Source organism: Crinia signifera, chromosome 11, assembly GCF_055691185.1.
Source record: "Crinia signifera chromosome 11, ASM5569118v1, whole genome shotgun sequence".
NCBI lineage: Eukaryota > Metazoa > Chordata > Amphibia > Anura > Myobatrachidae > Crinia > Crinia signifera.
Window position 1 is genome coordinate 112,713,972 of NC_139227.1, and position 22,222 is coordinate 112,736,193.

Below are 22,222 nucleotides of genomic sequence, written 5' to 3' on the forward strand. Positions count from 1 at the left end.
TTTGGTGCCAATATTGCACGTTCGCACAGCCAATCCGGATTTTTGTAGTTGGTTGTTAGTTTTGGGAATACCTTGTCGACAACGGCTTGAATATTCAGTTGCATTTGACAGAAGTTCGGCGGGAACGAAATCTCATTTGTGGCGTGATCAATTAATTCCCAAAACCCCCCTAAAAAATTCTGTTGATCCGATCGCTACCAAATTTCACAGGATCACCCGCTGGGCTAATCTGCCTGAAAATTTCTTCAAAATCAGTCAGGCCATTTTGGAGACCAGTAGCTATATGTGTTACATGCTTTCTGATCAGATTACATATAAAATATGATGAACGATTTCCAATCATTAGAACTTAAGTTCTGATTCAGACCAACTCGCTAGACAGCGAACATCCGTAAGCGGCACTCACCGCCCGCATCCCCTCAGCAACATGCAAGAAGACATGTCCAAGAACACATCTCATCGTATGTGGCCGAAGGGAAGAGAAATCATTTGATTGTCGCCGAAATTAGTCAGCGGAAACTTTTATTTCTGCCACAGATCTCTGCCAGAGTTTACATTGGGATGCCTATAAAATATTGGGCACATACTGTATATGTGTGGTCAACAAAATTTTTTTTGAAAAACTTTATTTGCAAGTCACCGTTTAGTGGAACGCATCCACTTCCTGAGAATGCGGTCCACGAAATGTTGACTTGCAAATAAAAGAGTGGTTTAGATAGATAGATGGATCTACCTATCGATCTATCTATCTATATACACTGTATAATGTACAAGAAAAGGGAGGAGAGTGCTGGCGCTCTGGGGTTGGATGGTAAATGTGTTCGGGTCCAAAGACGAGGTCCTTATGGAGTGTGCTGGACCTGATCACCACTGTGACCCACTGCCACCTTCCCAGAAATCAAGACAGTACCCTCAAATCAGGACTGTTGGGTGGTATGGAACTTTGTCTCAAATATCCGCTATATCTGTTATGTATACCGTCTTTTATTTACTTTACATGGGGATCTCGTTTAGTTGTCATGCTAACTGGCATAAACTTTTCCCTCCCACAGGTCATCAAGCGAAGTGTCCTGTGATTACCTCCAGCTTCTCCAATCTATCCAGCGCGTGGTTCACCAGGGAGGGTTTGACGGATCCAGCCCCCAGGTATCCAGCACATTTGCTGTATGCTGCGATCATGTAACTAATTGTATTGTACAAGGTCTCTGGGGTGAGCCAGGAAGGTCTTGGAACCGTGGAGCACATTGTTTCTAAACACTTATATTGTGAACAGGGAGATCACGGCCAGGTAGTTGATATGTTAATGGGTAATGCGTTCTCAGTGGACAGGACAAGACCGTGTGAATGCGCTCATCCACCCTACTGAAATATGCTTATCCTCAATGGTTTTTTACTGATGGCTGATTAGCTACACATGGTGTCTGCTGGATTCGGAGCAACGTGGAGGAATTGAGGTCAAACTCTGTACAAACGTTGCGTCTTAGTTGAGTTGAAGGCAGTCGGACTAGTGTGGACGTCTTGTGAACTGAGCCAGTTCATCAGTTTGCTCCATGCCTACTCCAGCCTATTTGTTGGCAGCAGTCAGAATACTAGGATACGACGTGTTCCATACTGGGCAAAAACGCGAACTGCAAACATTCTTGTTCAAGAACCTAGATGTCCCATCGTGCCCTGGCACAATTTGAGCATGCCCTAATAAACTGGGACAAGGAATGCTGGGATGTGTAGTTCTACAGTTGATAGAGTGCATGTTTAAAACCCCTGGCCTACAGTACTAAAGGCAACACTCAAACATATAAAAAAAAAAAAAAACCTCAAGACAAGGGTATGCGTCATTGGTTGACCCAATTTAGGTTGACATGCATTGCGTTGACCACTGAAGGTTGACAGGCCTTACGTTGACCCCTGAAATAGTTCGACATGGTTGGAAGGTCGACACAAACATTAGGTTGACTGTTAAAAGGTCAACATGAGTTTTTCACTGTATTTTTTGTCCCGAATGTCGACATAGTGTACCGCATCCCTCGCTACACCCGGCACACTGTTATTCTCCCACCACGCCGTAGTGAAAGGTAGGGCTTCAAATTCCGCCAGTCAGCACAAGTTGGCTCAAATAAAAACCTTACCATTGTCGACCTAATGCTTGTGTCAACCTTCCGACCCAGTCAATCTTAGACATGTCAACCCTTTTCAGGTGTTGACCTAAGCCTTGTCGACTGCAGTGGTTGCCTCAATGCGTGTCGAACCTTAATAGGTTCGACCTAATGACCGTATCCCCAGGACACAATTGTGAAATTGTGGCCTGTGCTTTTTTTTATCCTCGAGCGCCACCTTTACTACTGCGGGGGGGTCTTCAACCCGGGATACCGACCGTCACAAAGTCCTGGCAGTCGGAATCCCAGCCGGTTTCACCAGATTCTGTCATGATCTCACACAGTCGTTATTCAATGTTCCGACTGTCGAGTGTCGTAAAGTTTTGTAAAAAAAAAAAAAGAAAGAGCGGATTTGACAATCCAGGTCCATTTCCGTCAATACAGCCATCCTCCATAGGGATGGGTATCTGTAGCAGGCGAGTCCTGGCCCCGGTTGAAGAGTGAACTGCCGATATTTCCACAATCGGAAATCTCGTCCGACATTGACTATCCCCCTGGTGTGTGTGGATTTGGGGAACTTCTCATTACCAGGGTGTGCAGCCCTATAGCGTTCTCCTCAGATCTTAGTGCAGCCTGTGACACTCCAACTGTTTATGAACTACAAGTCCCAGAATGCCCTGCCAGCCCCCGTAATGTATACTATACAGTACTTTGTACCCTAGGGGTGTGATGGCGCTCCTCAGAGTTATAGATAGGTCACTCGGTCAGCAGTAATGAGGATTATTGATTTTCTCACCAGATGAATGCTTTGTGTGCTGTCTGGTTGGTTTATTCTGCGGCCTGGTCTGTTTCCCCCAGCAGTGCGGCGTATCTGTGCTCATTTAGGTTGCTGCTCAGATTTCAGTCTGCAGAGACTCCCGGGCAGCGCGTGCTTTCCTTTGGTGGCAGTGCCCCTCTGGAGAAGTAAATTGGTCCCTGACAGGCACCGCTCCCCACTTGCTGTGGTAACGATGGTAACAGGCATGTCATAACACTTCCCACACCACAGAGTACAGGACTCTGCTGTTCTGTACAATTGCAGGTCGGCTTACATCCGGGACATGTTATCGGTGTGGAAGAGAAAAACATCAGCACCCAAAAAATAATCATTTGTGTCTATTTGGTGCAAGCCTGGTTTTCTACTATAATGAAGTTGTTTTTGAATGTGATTTAATAAATGAATACTGTATTAATTGTACAAATAATTGCTACTCATAAGTTACAGATTCGGGTAAGAGTAAGGTTTTGGTCATATTATTGATGGCCATTTATGAGTCGCTTACCCCAGTATTATATGTTCTGAGTTTGAGGGTTTATTTATTAAGATGGGATGTTGCTAGGGGCAACCAATCAAATTCTATCTATCTTCAGTGGTTCTCAACCGCGGTCCTCGGGACCTCCCAACGGTTCCCGTTTTCCAGGTCTCCACACAGAATCACAAGTAATTAGTTCCACCTGTGGATCTTTTAAAACGAGTCAATGAGTAATAACTGCCCCTATGCACCTGCTGGTTAACCTCGAGAACATGGGATGTTTGTGGTCCTAAGGACCTATTATCTAGATCAAAGGTTCTCAAAGTCGGTCCTCAGGACCCCACACAGTGCATGTTTTGTAGGTCTCCTCACAGTCAAGTGAAGTAATTAGCCCCACCTGTGGATCTCTTAAAATGTGTCAGTGAATAATGAGTGCACCTGTGCACCTACCAGGTGACCTGTAAAATGTGAACTGGGGCGGGGGGGTGTAAGTCCTGAGGACCGAGGTTGGGAACCACTGTTCGAGAAGGTGCTGAAAAAAATAAGTAGATTCTGATTGGTAGCAGCATCTTCAGTCGAACTTTTATCTTTGTAAATAAACCCCCTGTGTTTCTCAGTGTTCAGACCGGCTTTATTTATTCTGGAGGCTGCTAGTTGTTTCTTGAATGCTGACATATTTTTGTAAGAATTCATCTCATGAAATTGAAGAAGTGGAACCGGCCTTCTCTGGTTGTGGCGGAGTGATTGCTGCGAAGGGGGGGGGGGGGGGGATTCAATTAGTACAGTTTTCAAAATAACTGAGTTTGTCTCATAATTACATCTACCTGTAGGCAAAGGCATATATCTGGTTAACTTCTCTTTTCCTCTGAGGTGAAGTTCTACCACTGACCACTAGAGGCCACTCGAGGGACCAAATTACTCCTTAACAGAAAGTGAAAGCAATTTTTACAGGGACTCTGATCTGTTTCAAACTTGTTGGATATGGAGAGATAACAGTGGTTGGGATACGGTCGATGGGTCGACCGTAAGATGGTCGACACCGTTGGGGTGATATACTGGAAGGTCGACAGGTGTCTAGGTCGACACATGTGTTAGGTCGACAGTCAAAAGGTCAACATGGGGGTTTTCACTGTTTTTTGAGTCGACGTGCCGACAGGCGGTATTTCATGCCCTACCATCCACTAGGGCGTGGTGGGAGAATAACATAGTGTGCTGAGCGTAGCATGGCAAGCAGACGCTGTGCACTTAAAACTGTGTCAATGTCAACTGTGTCGACATTCGGATAAAAAAAGGTGTAAAACCCCATGTCGACTTTTTGACTGTCGACCTAGTCACCTGTCGACCTTCCAGTATGCCGACCCAACAGTGTCAACCTAATGACTGTCCATCAACATTTGGTCGACCCAATGATCCCATTCCCAGAGATTGGAGGTAGGAACAGATAGGGAGTGGGGGTGGCAGCCAATCAGCTGCTGTCATTTTTTAAACCCAGCCTTGTAACATGGCAGTTGGTGCAGCAGCCAATCAGCTCCTATCACCTTCCACTTTATCACTTCATCAGGCTTAATACGTCTGGCTCTCTGCATCTTGTTCACCCCCTTAAGCCATTTATTTTCTCATCCTGTCGCTTCAGGACAAAACATTCCATATTTATTTTATAAGTCCTGTGTCCTATACTATTTTCTAATAAATAAATGGTTTCTGCGTTTGCTCTGCCCTGGGGTATATATGGATAAATGAATGATGATGGTATAGAAGTATCTGCACATGTCGGATGCCGACGACAGCAGCTTCAGAGTCATCTCTCTATACCCAGTGCGGTCTCTGCATCTCAACTGTTTGTTCCCGAAATAGTGCCAGACTCGTACAGAGCGCTCTCCTGGCACCTCGGCTTGTCTGCTCCTCTCTGGCTTCCCGTGCTCTCCCAGGGCCTGGATTTCCATCTGCAGCCTTTTTTTTTTCTATTTTTTTTTTAAACCACAGCAGGGACAGTTGAGTCCTTCCTCCATACACCCCTCCACATCTCTGCCTCGTTTCTAAAAGGTCCTTTAATGAGCCTCAGGTGCATTCTGTCACTAATGAGACTCCCTGACTTCAGCGTCTCCCTCTCGTGAACTTGTGTTCTGCTGCCTACTGTACGCTTCTCCACGTACGCCAGACTTTATTCAGCTTCATGTTGTTCTATGGAGAGAAGAATGCTGCTATTGTCACTGGAAACTGCAATCAGCCAGCCTTATGTAACGCATGTACACGTCTTACAGAGCATTGCTGTCACTCCAGGTGTATGCCGAGCGTTGTGGGGTCTTTAATGATTTAGCGGCCACATCAAATACTGTGTGTGTGTGTGTATATATATATATATATATATATATATATATATATATATATATATATATATATATATATATATATATATATATATATATATATATACGGGTTTGATTCCCTATTCCTGTGTGGAGTTTGTATATTCTCCCCATGCTTGCGCGGATTACCTACGGGCAGTGCTTAAAGTGGTCCTGGAGAGGTGGTGGAACTCATTACACCGCAAACGAAGGCGCGCAGCACAAAAAGGGTGTGGCCTCACTAGAATGGGGGCTTGGTCACAAAGTAGCACAAAAGCATTCACATTACACCACATGTAGTGTCTCTAATTCACATTACATTATCATTTGCAGTGCCGCTTATACACAGACACAATGCCCACATAATGTCCACATATGCAGTGCTGCTAATACACAATTAATGCCCACATTTGCAGTGCCACTTGTATACATAAAGCCCACATTTGCAGTGAAGCTTATGCTGACTGCATCCCAAATAAAGCACAATGCCCCCACACAGGAAAAACAAACAAACATTGCCCCCAGAAATAATATAAAATAATATAAAACCTATATAATCTAAAACCTATAAAAGGTAGCCTAGTAGTACTAGGTGTGATCATAGTGTGCGGGTGTAATGGGGTCACTTACCTAGAGTAGGTGTGAGCCCGGCTACTTCAGATGGATTACTCAGTGCTCCCGGCTGGGTTAAGCACTTCCCCGAGGTAATTGTCGGCTGCGTCCCCAGCTGTCCACCGAAGGTCCCAAAATGGTGCCCGCAGTAGCAGTGTGCGGCCAGCAAGAACCCGGTTAACAGCCACTTGCCGTTGAAGTACTCGGTAGCCAGTGTGGTGCTGGACAGCACCACCACCTTAGGCATTCTGCACCTGGGTGGGGTGCACTTGCAAGAAGCAAGCCCCCGGTACCTGCTGGGACCGAACTGCGTCCTCATCGGCGGCAACTCATGTTAGCTGGGGCAGGCTATCAGTGCATCTCACTGTCACAACAGCGACAGCACTTCAAATGTGGCGCCTTTGCTCGTGGCCTGGCAGCCAATCATGAGCAGCCGCTACTGATTGGCTGCCAGTCCACGAGGCCCGAGCTACAATTGGCAAGCGGGCTGAAGCCACAGTGGAAATGCTGTGAAACTGTACCAGTGGCTGGCCGATATCTCGCTGCCCACTTAACTCAGGGGAAGGTGGGCTGGCAGAGGTGGAAGGCCAGTTTCACACATTCCGGCTCCTGCCGGACGGCAAAATCCCGCACGGCCAGGGAGCCGTGCCGCACACATTGGTTGTGAATGGACACTATTGTGTCCATTCACATAGGACGGCCACGGCCCGGCCGCACGGTTGCAGCCGGATCCCGACACTGGAAGGGACGGCTGCCGGGCTGTGGCCATCCCCTCCATGATAAACTACTGTGTGCGGCACGGCTCCCTGGGCGTGCGGGATTTCACCGTCCAGCAGGAGCCGGAGTGTGTGAAACCGGCGAACGGTTCCACCACCAAAATAGAACTGGCGGAACGCAGTTCCGCCCGTTCCGGCCCACTTTAACCCCTGCCTACGGGTATTTTACTTCCGTCCGGGATGCGGTCCAATGGTTGATCACTAATAGTCAACATGCAAACTGTTGACACACAGAAAAAGTTGACATGTCCAAAAGTTTAAAGTAGACATAAAAAGGTTTGACGTGAGTTTTTCATGATTTTTCCCCATAAAAGGACTTTACTATCCCAGCGGGCACAGAGGGAGAATAAAATACACTTATACTGTGTCCATCTCAACATTGGTTGCCATAGACACCATAAACAAAACAAAAAATGGCATGTTGGATGTCTACCTATTGCCTGTCGACCATTACTGTTGACTTGGACACTGTTGACCCTTCCACCCATCCCCTCCCCTCCCACACTCCAAAAATATCCTGGAGTGTACATGTGATAAGGAATATAGGGCCTGATTCAGAGCTTGTGGCAGTTTTGTGAAATTCCGAATAACTGCATGCCCCGGTGGCATTCTGCAGGGAGGCTGCCATGCCCAGCGTATGGCTGCCCTACTCTCGCCGCGTCCCTACCAGTGATCTGCAGGCACATCGCTATTGTGCAAGTGCTTTTCTACACAGTGACGCCCTCACACATGACCGTCTGCTCCCTGGCTGCACCGTCCGGCTAAGAAACCAGATGCAGGCCGGCCATGTTTAGGTGAAGTCACCGTGGGCCAGACACGCCTGCGTCTCCCAGCCCATGAAATGCTGCATCGCCACCCCCGCCAAAACTTAAACTGCGGCCACGGCAAGACCCTAGTTTAAGTTCTCGCGCACTTCTGCGGGAAACTAATAGCCCCATAGATTGAAACCTCCAATAAGCAACAATTTATGTGAATGGCCAATTGTTGAGGTCAAAGTATTTAATGTTTACAGGGAAGATCGGCCCTATAGTAGCTCATCCCTAGTAGTGTCTAGGTAAGTTTATATGGTGACAGAACCTTTGGTTATAATCTGCTTACAATTTATATAGCCAATATATTTCTTGTACAAAAACACCATTGAGCAATATCACAATCCATGAGTTTCTTGTACCGACTTCCACGCACCAGCCCTTCCGCCTGCACAGCCCCCAACCGGACTAGTGACTCTGCATTATTACATGTTGCTGCTGCTGCTTTCTCTCTACCAACCTTTTAACCCCGAAAAAGTATGCAGTGTACCTTTACTATGAATGCAAGTCGTGAGACCTTAATATACTCTTGCTTAGGGCAGTGGATTAGCCGCAGTTGTCACCACCGGCTGATTGGGCGGCTGTATCCTCACCCTATGGCTGCAGGGCCTCTAACACATTTCTTGGCTATGTGACACCAGCAGCCGCAGTAAGATGTGCGATACTGATCAGCTTCTGTCCTTCATTCCACATAGCAGACCGCAGTAGTCACACACCTGTCAGTTAAAGCTCATGGCTTAGGTTTTTTTCTGTATACACTCAAACTTTTCACCTTTGTTTATCCGATTAGAAGGTCGTCCTCTGGGAATACTCCACATTCCATTTCCCGATACACACTCAGGTTATGGGAACACGGCACTTGTTTTGTGCTGGGGACAGAACAGTGTCTAACGAGGTCCAAGATTGGCCAGAATATTGGCTCCGTGGTTGACGTGACATATTGGAAATCCAGGACAGGCTCGTAGAGGACGACTTGGTTAATTTATAGCCCCCTGCGTCACGTACTGTATCATGTAATATGGGTACTTGGCATGGGTATGTTACTAGGGGGTAGATGTATGAAGCTTTGGTAAGGAAGGAGAACCAGAATCAGCTGCTCAGTATAATGTACTATTATGCAAATTATACATCTTACTTCAGTGCTGATTGGTTGCCATGGGCCACTTCTCCATTATCACTGCTTCATACATCTACCCCTAAGTTCCGACACCAGAATGTCCGCATCAGTGTCAACATTGCCAGAATATCTACATTGTGACAGTCGGTATTCATCATGTCGATTCACTGTAGATGTGTTAACTAACCCTATAACTCTAAAACCGGGAACCATTATCTGCCGACATTTTGTTTGTTGACATCATAATGACATGTTGTCATTCTGGCATTGTTGACATTATATATGTGGACAGTAAGACCATGGTGACATGGTGGTCTCAATGTTGAATTGAAGCTGATTTAAGTTTTAGAGCTGACACCCAATGAATGTAAACAATGTGAGTGTCACATAACAGGTGACACTCCGCACTCCGGGGAAAATCACTCTACTGGGGTTATTTTTGGCCGCCCTATCATTTTCCCTGTTTCCACATCACATGAATATTTGTCTCTTCCTCTCCGTACATACAGTCTTGTGCAAATGAATTGGGAATTTGGCGAGATTATTTAAGCCTCCAATTGCTGCTTGGATTGGTTAGAGTAGTGCTCAGATCTCTCTCCCAAAGGTCCAACTTGACCGAGAAGATGATCTTAATATGTAGCGATCAATAACTTGGGTTTCTTAAAATTCCAGTTCTCGGAACCATAACAGTTTTCACAGAAGTAGTGGTACCAAGTGTGGGGGTCTCATCTAGGGGCCTTCCAGAATGCAGTGACCACATTTCCATCTGTAAATGTTCTATGTACTGTTGTTGTTTTTTTTAATTAACAACAAACTTTATCCCTAACTGACAGTATACACCAGGCATGTCCAAACGATGACCCTCCAGGTGTTGTGAAACTACACATCCCAACATACCTTGCCATAGTGTTAGCATTCCCTAATACCAAAACTGTTGCAAGGCATGATGGGACTTGTAGTTTCACAACAGCTGGATGGCCAAGGTGGGACATGCCTGGTCTACACACTGAGGAGATCTATGAAGCAGTTATCAGGGAGGAAAAGTGAGCCAGATGAGAAGTGGCTCGTGGCAACCAATCAGCACTGAAGTAACATCTATAATTTGCATAATATAAAATTATACAGAGCAGCTGATTGGTTACCATGTACCACTTTGGCTCATTTCTCCTCCATCACTCCTATCACTGCTTCATACATCTACCCATGAATGTCTTGACTAATCACTTTTGCTTCCAACATGCCTGCCGGAATTGGTCAGGTCCATCTTTAAGTTGTCCATTCCCCCAAAGTATTACCGATTCCCAGCCTATGGCAGTGTTCTGAATGGTCTTCACCTTGGAGCGTAGTCCTTCCACTAAGCGTTACTTGGCCTAAGTAACATTGCAAATGATTTTACATAAGTGAGAAAACCCAGGCTGTATATTTGCTACGTGTACCAATGTGGGACTGTCGCGGCTACGACTGACCAAGCTTACGTTCTTTATTGGCAGACTGGACAGAAGAACATCCTGCGGATCGCCATCCAGTCTTTGGGATCGGTGCTGTGGGGTGATGACATCTGTAGCAATGAGTGCCCGCACAATCTGCACAGCCTGACCAGGTTTCTGTATGCCCTCCGAGGCCTTCTCCGGGCATCTCTGTCAGTGTGTGCCATCACACTGCCGACACATCTCATCCAGGTGAGCGCGGAAGCCCAGGTATAAAGTGGATGTGTTAGATAAAGTCATCCTGGAGCATATACCTCTACTTCCATCGCCTTTAGAGAACGTTTGATGATGTAAGATACGGTGTTGTCATCTATCGCAGGTACTGAGTGACTGGGTAATATTATGTCAGTAGGGTTCCTTATCAGTCTATGAAACTCATGACATGTTCCTGATAATCTCTTTATAGTCTGTCTCTATTATTATTTCACCCTTTCTGTATGATGATCCTTTTACAGTCTACCCCGATCTGTCGCTGAACAAGTAAAATAACTTTTTGACATCCTACTTTTATTTCCTCATACGTCTGCCGCAGGATCCACATTGGGGGTCATTCAGACCTGTTCACTAGGCGGCGTTTATATTAGCGAGCAGGTAAATGCCGTCCCACCGTAGGACCGTATTGTGGGGTATGGGTCAAAGTTCGACTGCGTACTGCGTCTTAGAATACAGTTATATAGTTGCAGTAGCCATCCATAGCAACCAATCAGATTCTATCATTTTCTAGGCTGCGCAAGAGAGATGATAGCTAGAATCTCATTGGTTGCACCCTCACTTTTGCTTTTAGAAGCCTTAGTAAATTTAACCCTAGGTGTCATAAGGTCGACATATGAAATAGTTGACATGCTCATTAGGTTGACATGAGTTCTTCGTGGTCTTTTTGAGCCTATGTCGTCATGGACACCGTATAAGTGTGCCGCGTCCCCCGCTGTCGCGCTGCGCTTGGCACACTGTTATATTCTTTCTCTTTCAATGGTCCTGGTGACACAGCTCAACACTGGGATGTAGGAGGGTCCGAAGGAGCCAGGCACCTATCCTAAAGCTTTAGAGGGTAGGCTCCTCCCCTACTGCATCCCTGGACTCTTCAGTTCGTGTTAGGTGCCCACTGGAGTGGGTGCTATTCTAAAGGGCTGCAGGAGCAGCCGAAGAATTAGAGTAGTTAGGGGATTTTTATTGTTTTATTAACTTTCACCCTAGCTAGGTAGGCACAGTGTGAGGATTCTCATAGTGAATCCTCACACTGCTTGCGCAGCAGGAGCTGACAGAAGCGCGTCCTGTCAGCTCACTGTGCACAAGGGAGACACTGTCTGGTCCCCCTGTGCAGCGCTTATAGCCTTTTCTAAAAGGCTGCCTGGGCTCCGGAGTACCCTGAAACCGGCTCCACGTTTAGGTGGGGATCATGGGGGACAGGCGCTCCGTGATGGCGGCGGCCATTTTATGCGGAGCTTACACGCTGAGCTCCTAGATGAGAGGACAGCAGCGTTGTGACAGGCATGTTCCAAGTGATCCCCATTTGAGGGGGAGACACTGGAACTAGGAAATCCTACCTAAGGAGCGGCTTGCTGGGGGTGGTTGGCGCCAAAAGGTCACGGACCCCGCAGCAGCAGGGACCTGTGGTCTCTTCCTTCACTCTGACTTTGGCGCCTTTCAGAACGCTTGCAGCGGAGCTGAGCTGGCTTACTGATCCTGGCAGAGTGACTTGGATTTCCTGGGCATCGCTTCCCCGCAGTTGAAACCAACAGACAGATAAGTGATTGGGTGCATTGCCTCTGTATAAACGCTTGTACATTGTTTGCACTGTGTATACTGATAGATATACATTTATCACTTGCATCATGTCTGAGCATCAGGCTGTGGTTTTGGGGGAGGGAGCCCTTAATGCACTGAGCGCGTGCAATGTTTGCACACAAAAGTTTGTCCCTGAGCAGATGGCCAAGGGGGGCTTATGTATTACTTGCGCTGATGTGAGACCCATGGGCAGTGATCCCCATAGGGCAGAGCATATGGAACCTGCGTGGGCCAGGGCCCTAGGCAGGTCAGTAAACGCTTTGGTGCAGCTTTTGGACAGGCAGAGTGATGGGCTGGTAGAATCACAGAGACCTATGCCATCATCTCAGCAGTCGTCTGGCTCCTTGCCTCTTACCCAGGCAGATCCTGCACTTATCCAGGTGATGCAGGATACTGCAAAAGGGATTAACAGGTTCAGTGAAATGCTGGACAAAATGGATGAAAATGTGGCAGGGACCCCTAGAAGGTCTTATGCTTTAACTACTGTGGTAGATGAAGAGGAAGGAGAGTATACTGACATCCCCTGGGATCAGGGTGATGATTTGGAAGAGAACTCTGCTGCTGGTATAGAGGATCTCATTGTAGCTGTGAAGCAGGCTTTAAAGCTGACTGTGGAGGATAAGACTCCTGTTAAAGGTGTTTTTAAGCGACAGCGGAAGGAGGCTGTTACTTTTCCTTCAGATGAGGGGTTACAGGAATTGTTAGAAGGGGCTTGGAAAACTCCTGATAAGAGGCTTCAGATGCCAAAACGATTCCTAAATCTGTACCCCATGCCAGAGTCTCATGCGGAGCTCTGGGAAAGGGTCCCAGTTGTGGACGCTTCAGTGGCACGTTTGTCCAAGGCTACTGTATTACCAGTACAGGGCGGTGCAGCTTTTAAAGATTCTGTGGATAAAAAGCTGGAGGGAAACCTCAAGGCTATCTTTGAAGGGGTGGGGTTTACCTTACGACCCCTTATTGCTTCAGCCTGGGTTTCTAAGGCCATGATAGAGTGGGCTGGTGAATTATGCACCATGCTGCAGGCTGACCCGAGTGCATTACTGCTTGCAGAAAAGATTAAGGCAGCAGCAGAATATGCAGTTGAAGCAGAGGAGGAAGCTATTAAAATGGCAACCCGAGTGTCCACAGTCTCCATTAATGCCAGGAGAGTGCTTTGGCTTAAAGCCTGGGAAGCAGACAATGAGTCCAAGAAGGCTCTGGAAACATTAGCCTTCAAAGGAAAGGTACTCTTTGGTACCGAATTAGAGGAGATTATAAAACAGGCCACAGGCGGCAAAAGTACATTCCTGCCGGCCTCCTCAGCAAAGCAGACATCCAGATTTTCTGCTTTTAAGCCGTCCTTTCGGCCCTCCCCTAGAGGTGGTGCGTCCTTTCGAGGACAGTCTTTCAGGGGAAGGTTTCAGCCCTCTAGAGGCAAGACACAAAAGTCAAAATTTGGCTCTTTTCACAAGAAGCCTGCCAATAAAGGAGAGGATAAACCCTCTGCATGACTGTCAGGGGCTTTGCCCGACAGTGACAAAAGTGGGCGGGCGTCTCACACTCTTCAGGGACGCTTGGGCTTCTCTAGACCAGGATGCCTGGGTGCTAGACATCATAACACAGGGTTACAAAATCCCTTTCAGAGGGCCACCTCCGAAGAGGTTCATTCCCACATCCTTTCCAAAGGAGGCACGGCTGCGTACAGCTCTTGTGAGAGCAGCGCACTCCCTTTTGGAAAAAGGGGTGGTGACACTAGTCCCCAAGACAGAGTGGAAGAAAGGCTTTTACTCCACGCTGTTCCTGGTGCCCAAACCAGACGGGTCTTTCAGACCAATACTAAATTTGAAGTCTCTAAATGTTCATTTATGGGTAGACCATTTCAAAATGGAGTCTCTACGGTCAGTACTCCTGAGTCTGGACCAGGGAGAATTTTTGGCGTCCATGGATGTCCAGGACGCATATTTGCACGTTCCTATACACCCGGAGCATCAGACCTTGTTGAGGTTTGCCATAGGAGACCTGCATTTACAATTCCGGGCGTTACCCTTTGGGCTAGCAACCGCGCCAAGGGTATTCACAAAGATAATGTCAGTAATGGCGGCGGTGCTGAGGCTCAGGGGAATCACAGTAATACCCTATTTGGACGATCTCCTGTTCAAAGCAGAGTCAGCAGCCATGCTGCAGAGTCACTTGGCAGAGGCCATCAGTTTTTTGCAGGCTCACGGCTGGATTTTAAATTTGCAAAAATCTCAGTTGGTACCGTCACAAAGGCTCCAATTCTTGGGAGTCATACTGGACACCCATCTTCATCGGGTATTCCTCCCGGAGGTAAAGGCCAGGGATCTGGTCACCCTAGTCCAGGAGATTCTCAGGGCTCAGAGCATTTCAGTATGGAGGTGCCTCAAGCTCCTGGGGAAGATGGTGGCGTCATTCGAGACGCTTCAATTTGCCAGGTTCCACTCTCGGAGGTTCCAATGGAACATTTTGTCAGCTTGGTCAGGAGACACTTTGACCATGAAATCCGAGATGATAGTGCTGTCTTCGGACACCCGAGAATCCTTGAAATGGTGGACAGAAGTAGATTCCCTTCAGTGGGGTCGGTCATTACAGACCTGGGACTGGTTGATAGTAACTACCGACGCCAGTCTCAGGGGCTGGGGGGCAATAGTCCTGGATCTCAGGCTTCAGGGCCTGTGGACGGCAGAGGAATCAGCGTTACCAATCAACATCTTGGAGCTGAGAGCTGTCTGGAAAGTCATTTCCTTGGCGGGAGACAGGTTACAGAACCTCCCTTTGAGGATTCAGACCGACAATGCCACAGCTGTGGCGTATCTGAATCACCAGGGAGGTACACGCAGCAAATTGGCCATGTGGGAGGTGTCCAGAATCTTCCTATGGGCGGAACAGAATGTTCCAGCTGTATCGGCTATATTCATCCCAGGAATAGAGAATATAGAAGCCGACTTCCTGAGCAGGGAGGAGCTCAAGGAAGGGGAATGGAGCTTACACCCTCAGGTGTTTCACCAAATCACTTCGATGTGGGGAACTCCGGATGTGGACCTGATGGCATCCAGGATCAACCGTCAAGTGCCCAGGTTCTATGCCAGAACAAGGGATCCACTAGCGGAGGCAGTGGATGCCATGACTATTCACTGGCAGGGAGATCTCCTTTATGCATTCCCACCAGTACCAATGTTACCGAGACTTCTGAAGAAAATACAGGGGCAGAAGGTTCCAGTGATCTTAGTGGCCCCGGATTGGCCAAGGAGATCCTGGTACTCGAGGCTTCAGAGGTTGTCTGTGGACTCATGGCGTCTGCCTCTGAGACCAGACCTTCTAAGACAAGGCCCATTCAATCACCTGGATTCAGATCGATTGATTTTGACGGCCTGGCTATTGAAACCACCATTTTGAAAAGAAAAGGGTTTTCTGAGGCAGTAGTACAGACTATGATAAAAGCCAGAAAAGCTGTATCTTCGGCAAATTATTATAGAGTCTGGAAGACTTACATTCGATGGTGTGAGAGAAGAAAGGCTCATACATCTCATTTTAAGCTATCAAGAATGATGGAATTCTTACAAGATGGTTTTTCATCGGGCCTAAGCCTTCAGTCACTGAAGGTGCAGATTTCGGCCTTGTCCATCTATTTCCAGAAAAAGATAGCCATTTTGCCGGAAATTCAAACCTTTTTACAAGGAGTATCCAGGTTGAAACCTCCATACAAGCAACCAGTAGCACCTTGGGATCTATCACTGGTTTTGGAATGCCTTCAAAAGGCACCTTTTGAACCTTTAAGGTCGGCTGACTTTAAGTTTCTCACGTGGAAGCTAGTGTTTTTGTTAGCAGTAGCATCTGCTAAAAGAGTTTCAGAATTGGGAGCTTTATCATGTAAACCTCCCTTCTTAATTTTTCATGATGACAGGGCTGTTTTAAGAACAGTGCCTCAGTTTTTACCGAAGGTGGTATCTACCTTCCATTTAAATCAGGAGATAGTTCTACCTGTGTTTCAACCCCCAGAGGGTTCTAAGAAAAGGGACAAGTTGAGAACTTTGGATGTTGTGCGTGCCTTACGCATATATGTGGACAGAGTGAAGAGTGTCAGGAAGACTGACACATTGTTGGTATTGGATGACGTACACAAGATTGGTTGGCCTGCATCTAAGCAGACTATTGCTAGGTGGTTGCGGTCTGTGATAGCCTTTGCATACACCAAAGTGGGTAGACCAGTACCGGCCAAAATAAATGCGCATACCACCAGGTCAGTTGCCACCTCTTGGGCGGTTCGACATGGGGCCACAGCTGAGCAGGTTTGCAGAGCTGCTACTTGGTCATCTGTTCACACATTTGCCAAATTCTATAGATTCCATGAGTTCGCGTCGGAGGACGCATCATTCGGGCGAGCAGTGCTGAGAGCTGCAGACCTGAGCGTACCCTCCCAAAGGACCGGCTCTGGAACGTCCCAGTGTTGAGCTGTGTCACCAGGACCATTGAAAGAGAAAAAGGGATTTTTGTAAGAACTTACCGTTCGAATCCCTTTCTCTGATATGGTCCTGGTGACACAGCGATCCCTCCCTTACGCTCAGTAAGTATGCCAGAAGTTTCATGATGTTCATGTTAAAATGGTTAAAAGTTAACAGTTTTCTGTTATAAAATGTGCATATAATATGTGCAGGCGTTTGTACTGAGTTAATGTATTCCAGTGGCTTTGAAAGATGAACTGAAGAGTCCAGGGATGCAGTAGGGGAGGAGCCTACCCTCTAAAGCTTTAGGATAGGTGCCTGGCTCCTTCGGACCCTCCTACATCCCAGTGTTGAGCTGTGTCACCAGGACCATATCAGAGAAAGGGATTCGAACGGTAAGTTCTTACAAAAATCCCTTTTTCTCTTTGCCCACTTGGATAGTAAAGTATGAAAAACTACTTTAAAAAAAAAAAACATGTCGACATTTTTTCATGTTGACCTATATAACCGATAAGAGAATGTTGACATGGTAAACCGTGAGGAAATGTTGGCATGTTACAATGTCAACAGATAGTGCCCAGTGATCCAACAGTGGGGGGCAGATTTATTAAGCTCGGTGAAGTGATAAAGTGTCTGGTTTTTATCACCGGCCAATCAGCTCCTAACTGTGAAGTTACTGGCTTGGTTTGAGAAATGACAGGTAGGAGCTGATTGGCCGGTGATAAAAACCAGACACTTTATCACTTCACTAAGCTTAATAAATCTGCCCCACAGTGTGTTCCTTATGGCTCCAGCGGGGTCTTCCTGGTCCTGCCGGTTACTGACTACCACTATAGGGTCAGCCCTCCGTTCCTCTGGCGTTTTGGTAACTACTCCACTAACCCCGTTTCTCCCACCTGCAGCCCTAACCCTAACGTGTCGACGTTCTGAGAATGTCCACAAGTTGCCATGCTGCATTTTGTATTCTAGTCTCTTGTGAGCTGATTGGCTGGCTTCTAGGGGGCACAATTACAGTGGCCAATCACTGAATACCAGAGGATGTGGTGGCCATTGTTTCGTTATAGTTTTGGCTAGCCGCGGTTCATTGATAACGATCAGTTGTTGTTCTTGTGATCAATATATTGAATCCACATTCACTGCATTTTGCTATCAATAGGTTTAAAACATCCCAATTGGAGAGGGGAAGTTCAGAGTGTTGCAGGCACCTTGTGATAAACACAGTGCTGACGTAACCAGGCTCCCTTGCCTGCGGAGCTTACAATTCATCTATACCTTTTATTACTCATAGTGGTGTTTGAGTGTGTAATCTCACGGGAACAATGTTGCATGAGGGTTGTGTGCTCTTTTTTTGTTTGTGAGAAGTACATATGTATATACAGTATACAGTGTGTGTGTATATATATATATATCTATATAGATATATATATATATATTTACAGCTACTGTTCTTGACATGCGAAGATGTCGTATTTTGTTCGATGAAATCAAAATCTGGTTATTTGTCTGGGATTTGAGTGGTGTATTATTGCAGCATAGGATGAAAGTGCTTTCCTCTATTCTAAACAAGAACGCTTTAGCCCTGACCTAGATAACCTTACTGTCTCAGAGTGCTTTTCTCAGCCGTGGCTGTCAGTCGTGGCGGAGTGTTCTCCAACATTCAGATCTCTTTTCGCAATACAATACACCAATCTCTGTTGTCTTCCTGCCCCATCTCCTATCTCACTGTCAGATAGAAATAAATAAAAGAACCCGTTCCTTTCCCTGCAGTGTGTTTATTAAACATTTTACAATATTTTGAACATTGTTCGTGTTGAATATTTATGTTGCTTTTTAACAGATACTTTCTTTTCCGTGGTTTTATACTGTCAGGTGTATCTTGTTTTTTTGGGTGGCATTTTAAATCTTTTCTTAAAACATTTTATAAATTGTTCCAATTTCTTCTCTTGTATGATACTCCTTAGAGAGTTTCGGTTGACGGCACGTAGTAGTCTATAATATATATATATTTTTTAATATTTTATTTTTCTGCTGGTCGCTAATAAGTCAGTGTAGACTGACTTTTATTATGCACGCTGAACGCCGAAAAGGGGGCGGACACTGACGTAGAGTGAAGTCAGCTGTCCCAAGCAGGCATCACCACGCCTGCATGTGCAGGGGAACAGCCAGCACTATTATTGGGGCCCCCATAAAATGCTGGGCAAGCCCCCTGCCCGCCCCTCTACCTCCCCTCCTCGAGGAAACGGCTTGACAAGTGTGAAACTCACCAAAGCTGCTCGTTCATTGGGTAAGGGGCCCGATTCACACCCGTAGGAACGGGTCTGAATGAGTCCCTAAATGCAGTGTTAGTCATTTACTTGAAAAGTATATCATACTGTAAACTTAACAAGTTTTTCAATCACTTTATTAAGTGCCCTTATGTGCCCATTCCATTCATTCAAGTTCATAAACTGTTATTGTGTACTAGTAAGCCCGCTCGTAGCAAAAGCTTCGAAAGCTAGCCTACTACAGTCTATGTTTGTGCATGTGTGAGAAATAGATGTAGTTTCACTCTCTGCCAGCAGATGGCAGTGTTTCGGAGACTCACGGACACTAGACATATATACAGTATATAGATGATTTTATTTAAGTCCCCAGACTCTGGGGGAAATTTACTAAAGGAAATTTGTAAAAAAAAATAGGTGTATTTGTATTTAGAAATACACTTATTTTTGACATTTACTATCCCGAAAATACGGCAATTCGTATTGATAGCACATCAATACGAATACAAATTGCCATATTTTCGGGATAGTAAATGTCAAAAATAAGTGTATTTCTAAATACAAATACACCTATTTTTTTTACAAATTTCCTTTAGTAAATTCCCCCCTCCCCCTCTGGCTTCCACGGTCAAATCTGGGCAACAAGTAAAAACCAGTCAAATTACTAACATCCCTTTTTATAGACTTTTCAGAAACGTCGTCCTTGCTACAATTGGCCAGCTCTTCACTGCCACTGTCAGTGATCCGTGTTCTAGATTTATCCAGAGTCGTTTTGCCGTCTGTGTAAGTGAAGCAAATGGTTCAATATTTAACAAGCTCTGTGAAGCTCTGTGCTAGTGAGTAAAATGCCATTAGGAAGACAGAGATGCAATGAGTTGCTTCCAGCCTGCATTACTGTGTTCCCAGGGCCCCGCTGTGTGCTTGTACGCTTTTCCTAGAAGCTGCGAAAGAACCTCTGAGAGCATATGCACAGCCCTGGATGTTAATAGATAATTGGGGAAGATGGCATGATGGGAGGGCAACCAAACATGTGGTCCCAGGTTCAAGCCCTCGACAGACTTTTATATTGGGATAACAGCAGATGTTCACGTTGTTTAACCCCTTGGTTATCGGAGGAGCTGACATCACGCTGCTTAGCTGTGTCTTGCCAGTCTTCTCTGGTGTAGCCTCAGGGCTTAAACAGCCTACTTTCAGAATGGGTCAGCTAAGTATACAGGGAGCGCATACACAGCTGCTGCCGCTACTAGGAACAGAATACAGATATATATATGTGTGCATGTGTGTGTGTGTGTGTGTGTGTGTATGTATGCATATATGTGTGTATATGTGTGTGTGTGTGTGTGTGTATGTGTGTGTATATATATATATATATATATATATATATATATATATATATATATATATATATATATATATATATATATATATATATATATATATATATATATATATATATATATATATATTTCCATATCCAAGTAGTGTAGTTACAGGTCCTCAGATAAACCAGCACCAGAAAACACTTTGCAGATAAAAAGTTCCTTTTTAATCCATTATGAGGATCAGAAATTCAGTAGCCAAAGTCCCAACATCACATGGCAATAACAGTATTTGAGAAAAACACCCTCAGGTATACGTTACGTATCCGGCTTCATTGGCCACAGAGAGGATCCCTTAACGGGCCGTTTCGGCGTTACTCACGCCTTTCTCAAAAGGGAATGAGAATTGTGTTGCACAATGTGCTGACTGGGAGACTGCCTTAAGTAGCGTGTAGCTACTCACTCACCTGTCTGTCGTTACCGCACACCGGGAAACCACAATCACCGTCTCGCGTCTCGCCGGGTGTCAGGAAGTGACGTCAGACGCCAACCTTCCTGTTCCAGCTAGCGGGGACGATTTTTTGGTTCCTAGGTGCCAGGCCGGATGTGTCAGAAGGGGTTACTATGGCAATAGAATACACAGATACGTAACGTACCTGTGAAGAAAATATCATAATGGAAATAAAGACACATTAGGTAAAGGACAAGACAGACATATAAAAATCACACTATGAACAATGGAAGGATAATAATGAACGGTCAGCAGTATATCAGCATATCAAATATAGCAGCCCATATCAAACACCACCGGATCGATCAATGTGCATATAAACCAGCAAAGCAAAAAAATAAAAAATAAGAAATATAATAGGAAAGGATAATTATAGGAATGAGGAAAAAGTGAACTCCTCATTTAACCCTTCAGGGTTCATTGAGCGAAGTTCATGAATCCAAAAGCACTCTCGCTGCAGAAGAATCTTGTGACGATCGCCACCACGTCGCAATGGTGGTACACAGTCAATAGGCATAAACGTAAAATCATTTATCTTATGGCCGCAGTTTGCGTAATGTCTCGCCACTGGCGGGGTATTCGGCTCAATTTTCAGCAATGCTTTCTTGATAGAGCTCCTGTGCATTGAGACCCGCTCTTTGAGCATGCGTATGGTCTTTCCGATGTAAATGAGATTACATGGACAGGATATTTTGTATACCACATAACGTGTTTCACATGTCATTCTATGACGTAATTGGTACTGTTTTCCTGTCAAAGGGTGTTTAAAACTGTTAGCCATAGTGATGTGTTTACAGTTAACGCATTTACCACAACGAAAAGAGCCCACCGTCTTCTGTAGCCATGATTCTTTGTGGCCCACACGGGGGCTAACATCAGTATACATCATTCGTTGCTTAAGGTTGCGACTGCGCTTGTAACAAAACAATGGACTGTCCTGGCAAGATGTCCCCAATACCGGGTCGGTTTGTAGGATGTGCCAGTGCTTTTTTATAGCCATCCGTATCTCGTTAGATGCAATCGAGAACGTGCTTGAGAATGTCATCCTCGGCCTGTGTTTTCTGGTAGCTGGCTTCATGAGCTCGGTCCTGGTTAGACCTTTGGCCCGTTGTCTCGCCAGATGGACCTCTTTGATGTCATAACCCCGAGAACTAAAATCGAGACACATTCTGTCCAATGTCAGGTCCAACTCAGTGGCATCCGAGGTATTGCGAACTGCTCGCACCATTTGTGAATAAGGTAGCCCTCTTTTGAGGGGTTGTGGGTGGAAACTGTCCGCAGCCAAGAGAGTGTTTTTATCAGTGGATTTTTTGTATAAGGTCGTAACAAACTGTCCATTCCTACACTGTAATGTAATATCCAGATAATTGATACAA

At 45.9% G+C, this 22,222-nt stretch overlaps 1 protein-coding gene across 2 annotated transcripts in view; it reads left to right on the forward strand.

Moving 5' to 3' along the window:
* Positions 1 to 22,222, forward strand: part of ELP4 (elongator acetyltransferase complex subunit 4) — a 289,757-nt gene that overhangs the window by 131,571 nt on the left and 135,964 nt on the right. For both annotated transcript variants that reach the window (XM_083164259.1, XM_083164260.1), the window contains exons 6-7: positions 1,053 to 1,146; positions 10,535 to 10,723. In XM_083164259.1, the coding sequence (XP_083020385.1) occupies positions 1,053 to 1,146; positions 10,535 to 10,723 (283 nt within the window). The remainder of the gene's footprint in view (positions 1 to 1,052; positions 1,147 to 10,534; positions 10,724 to 22,222) is intronic.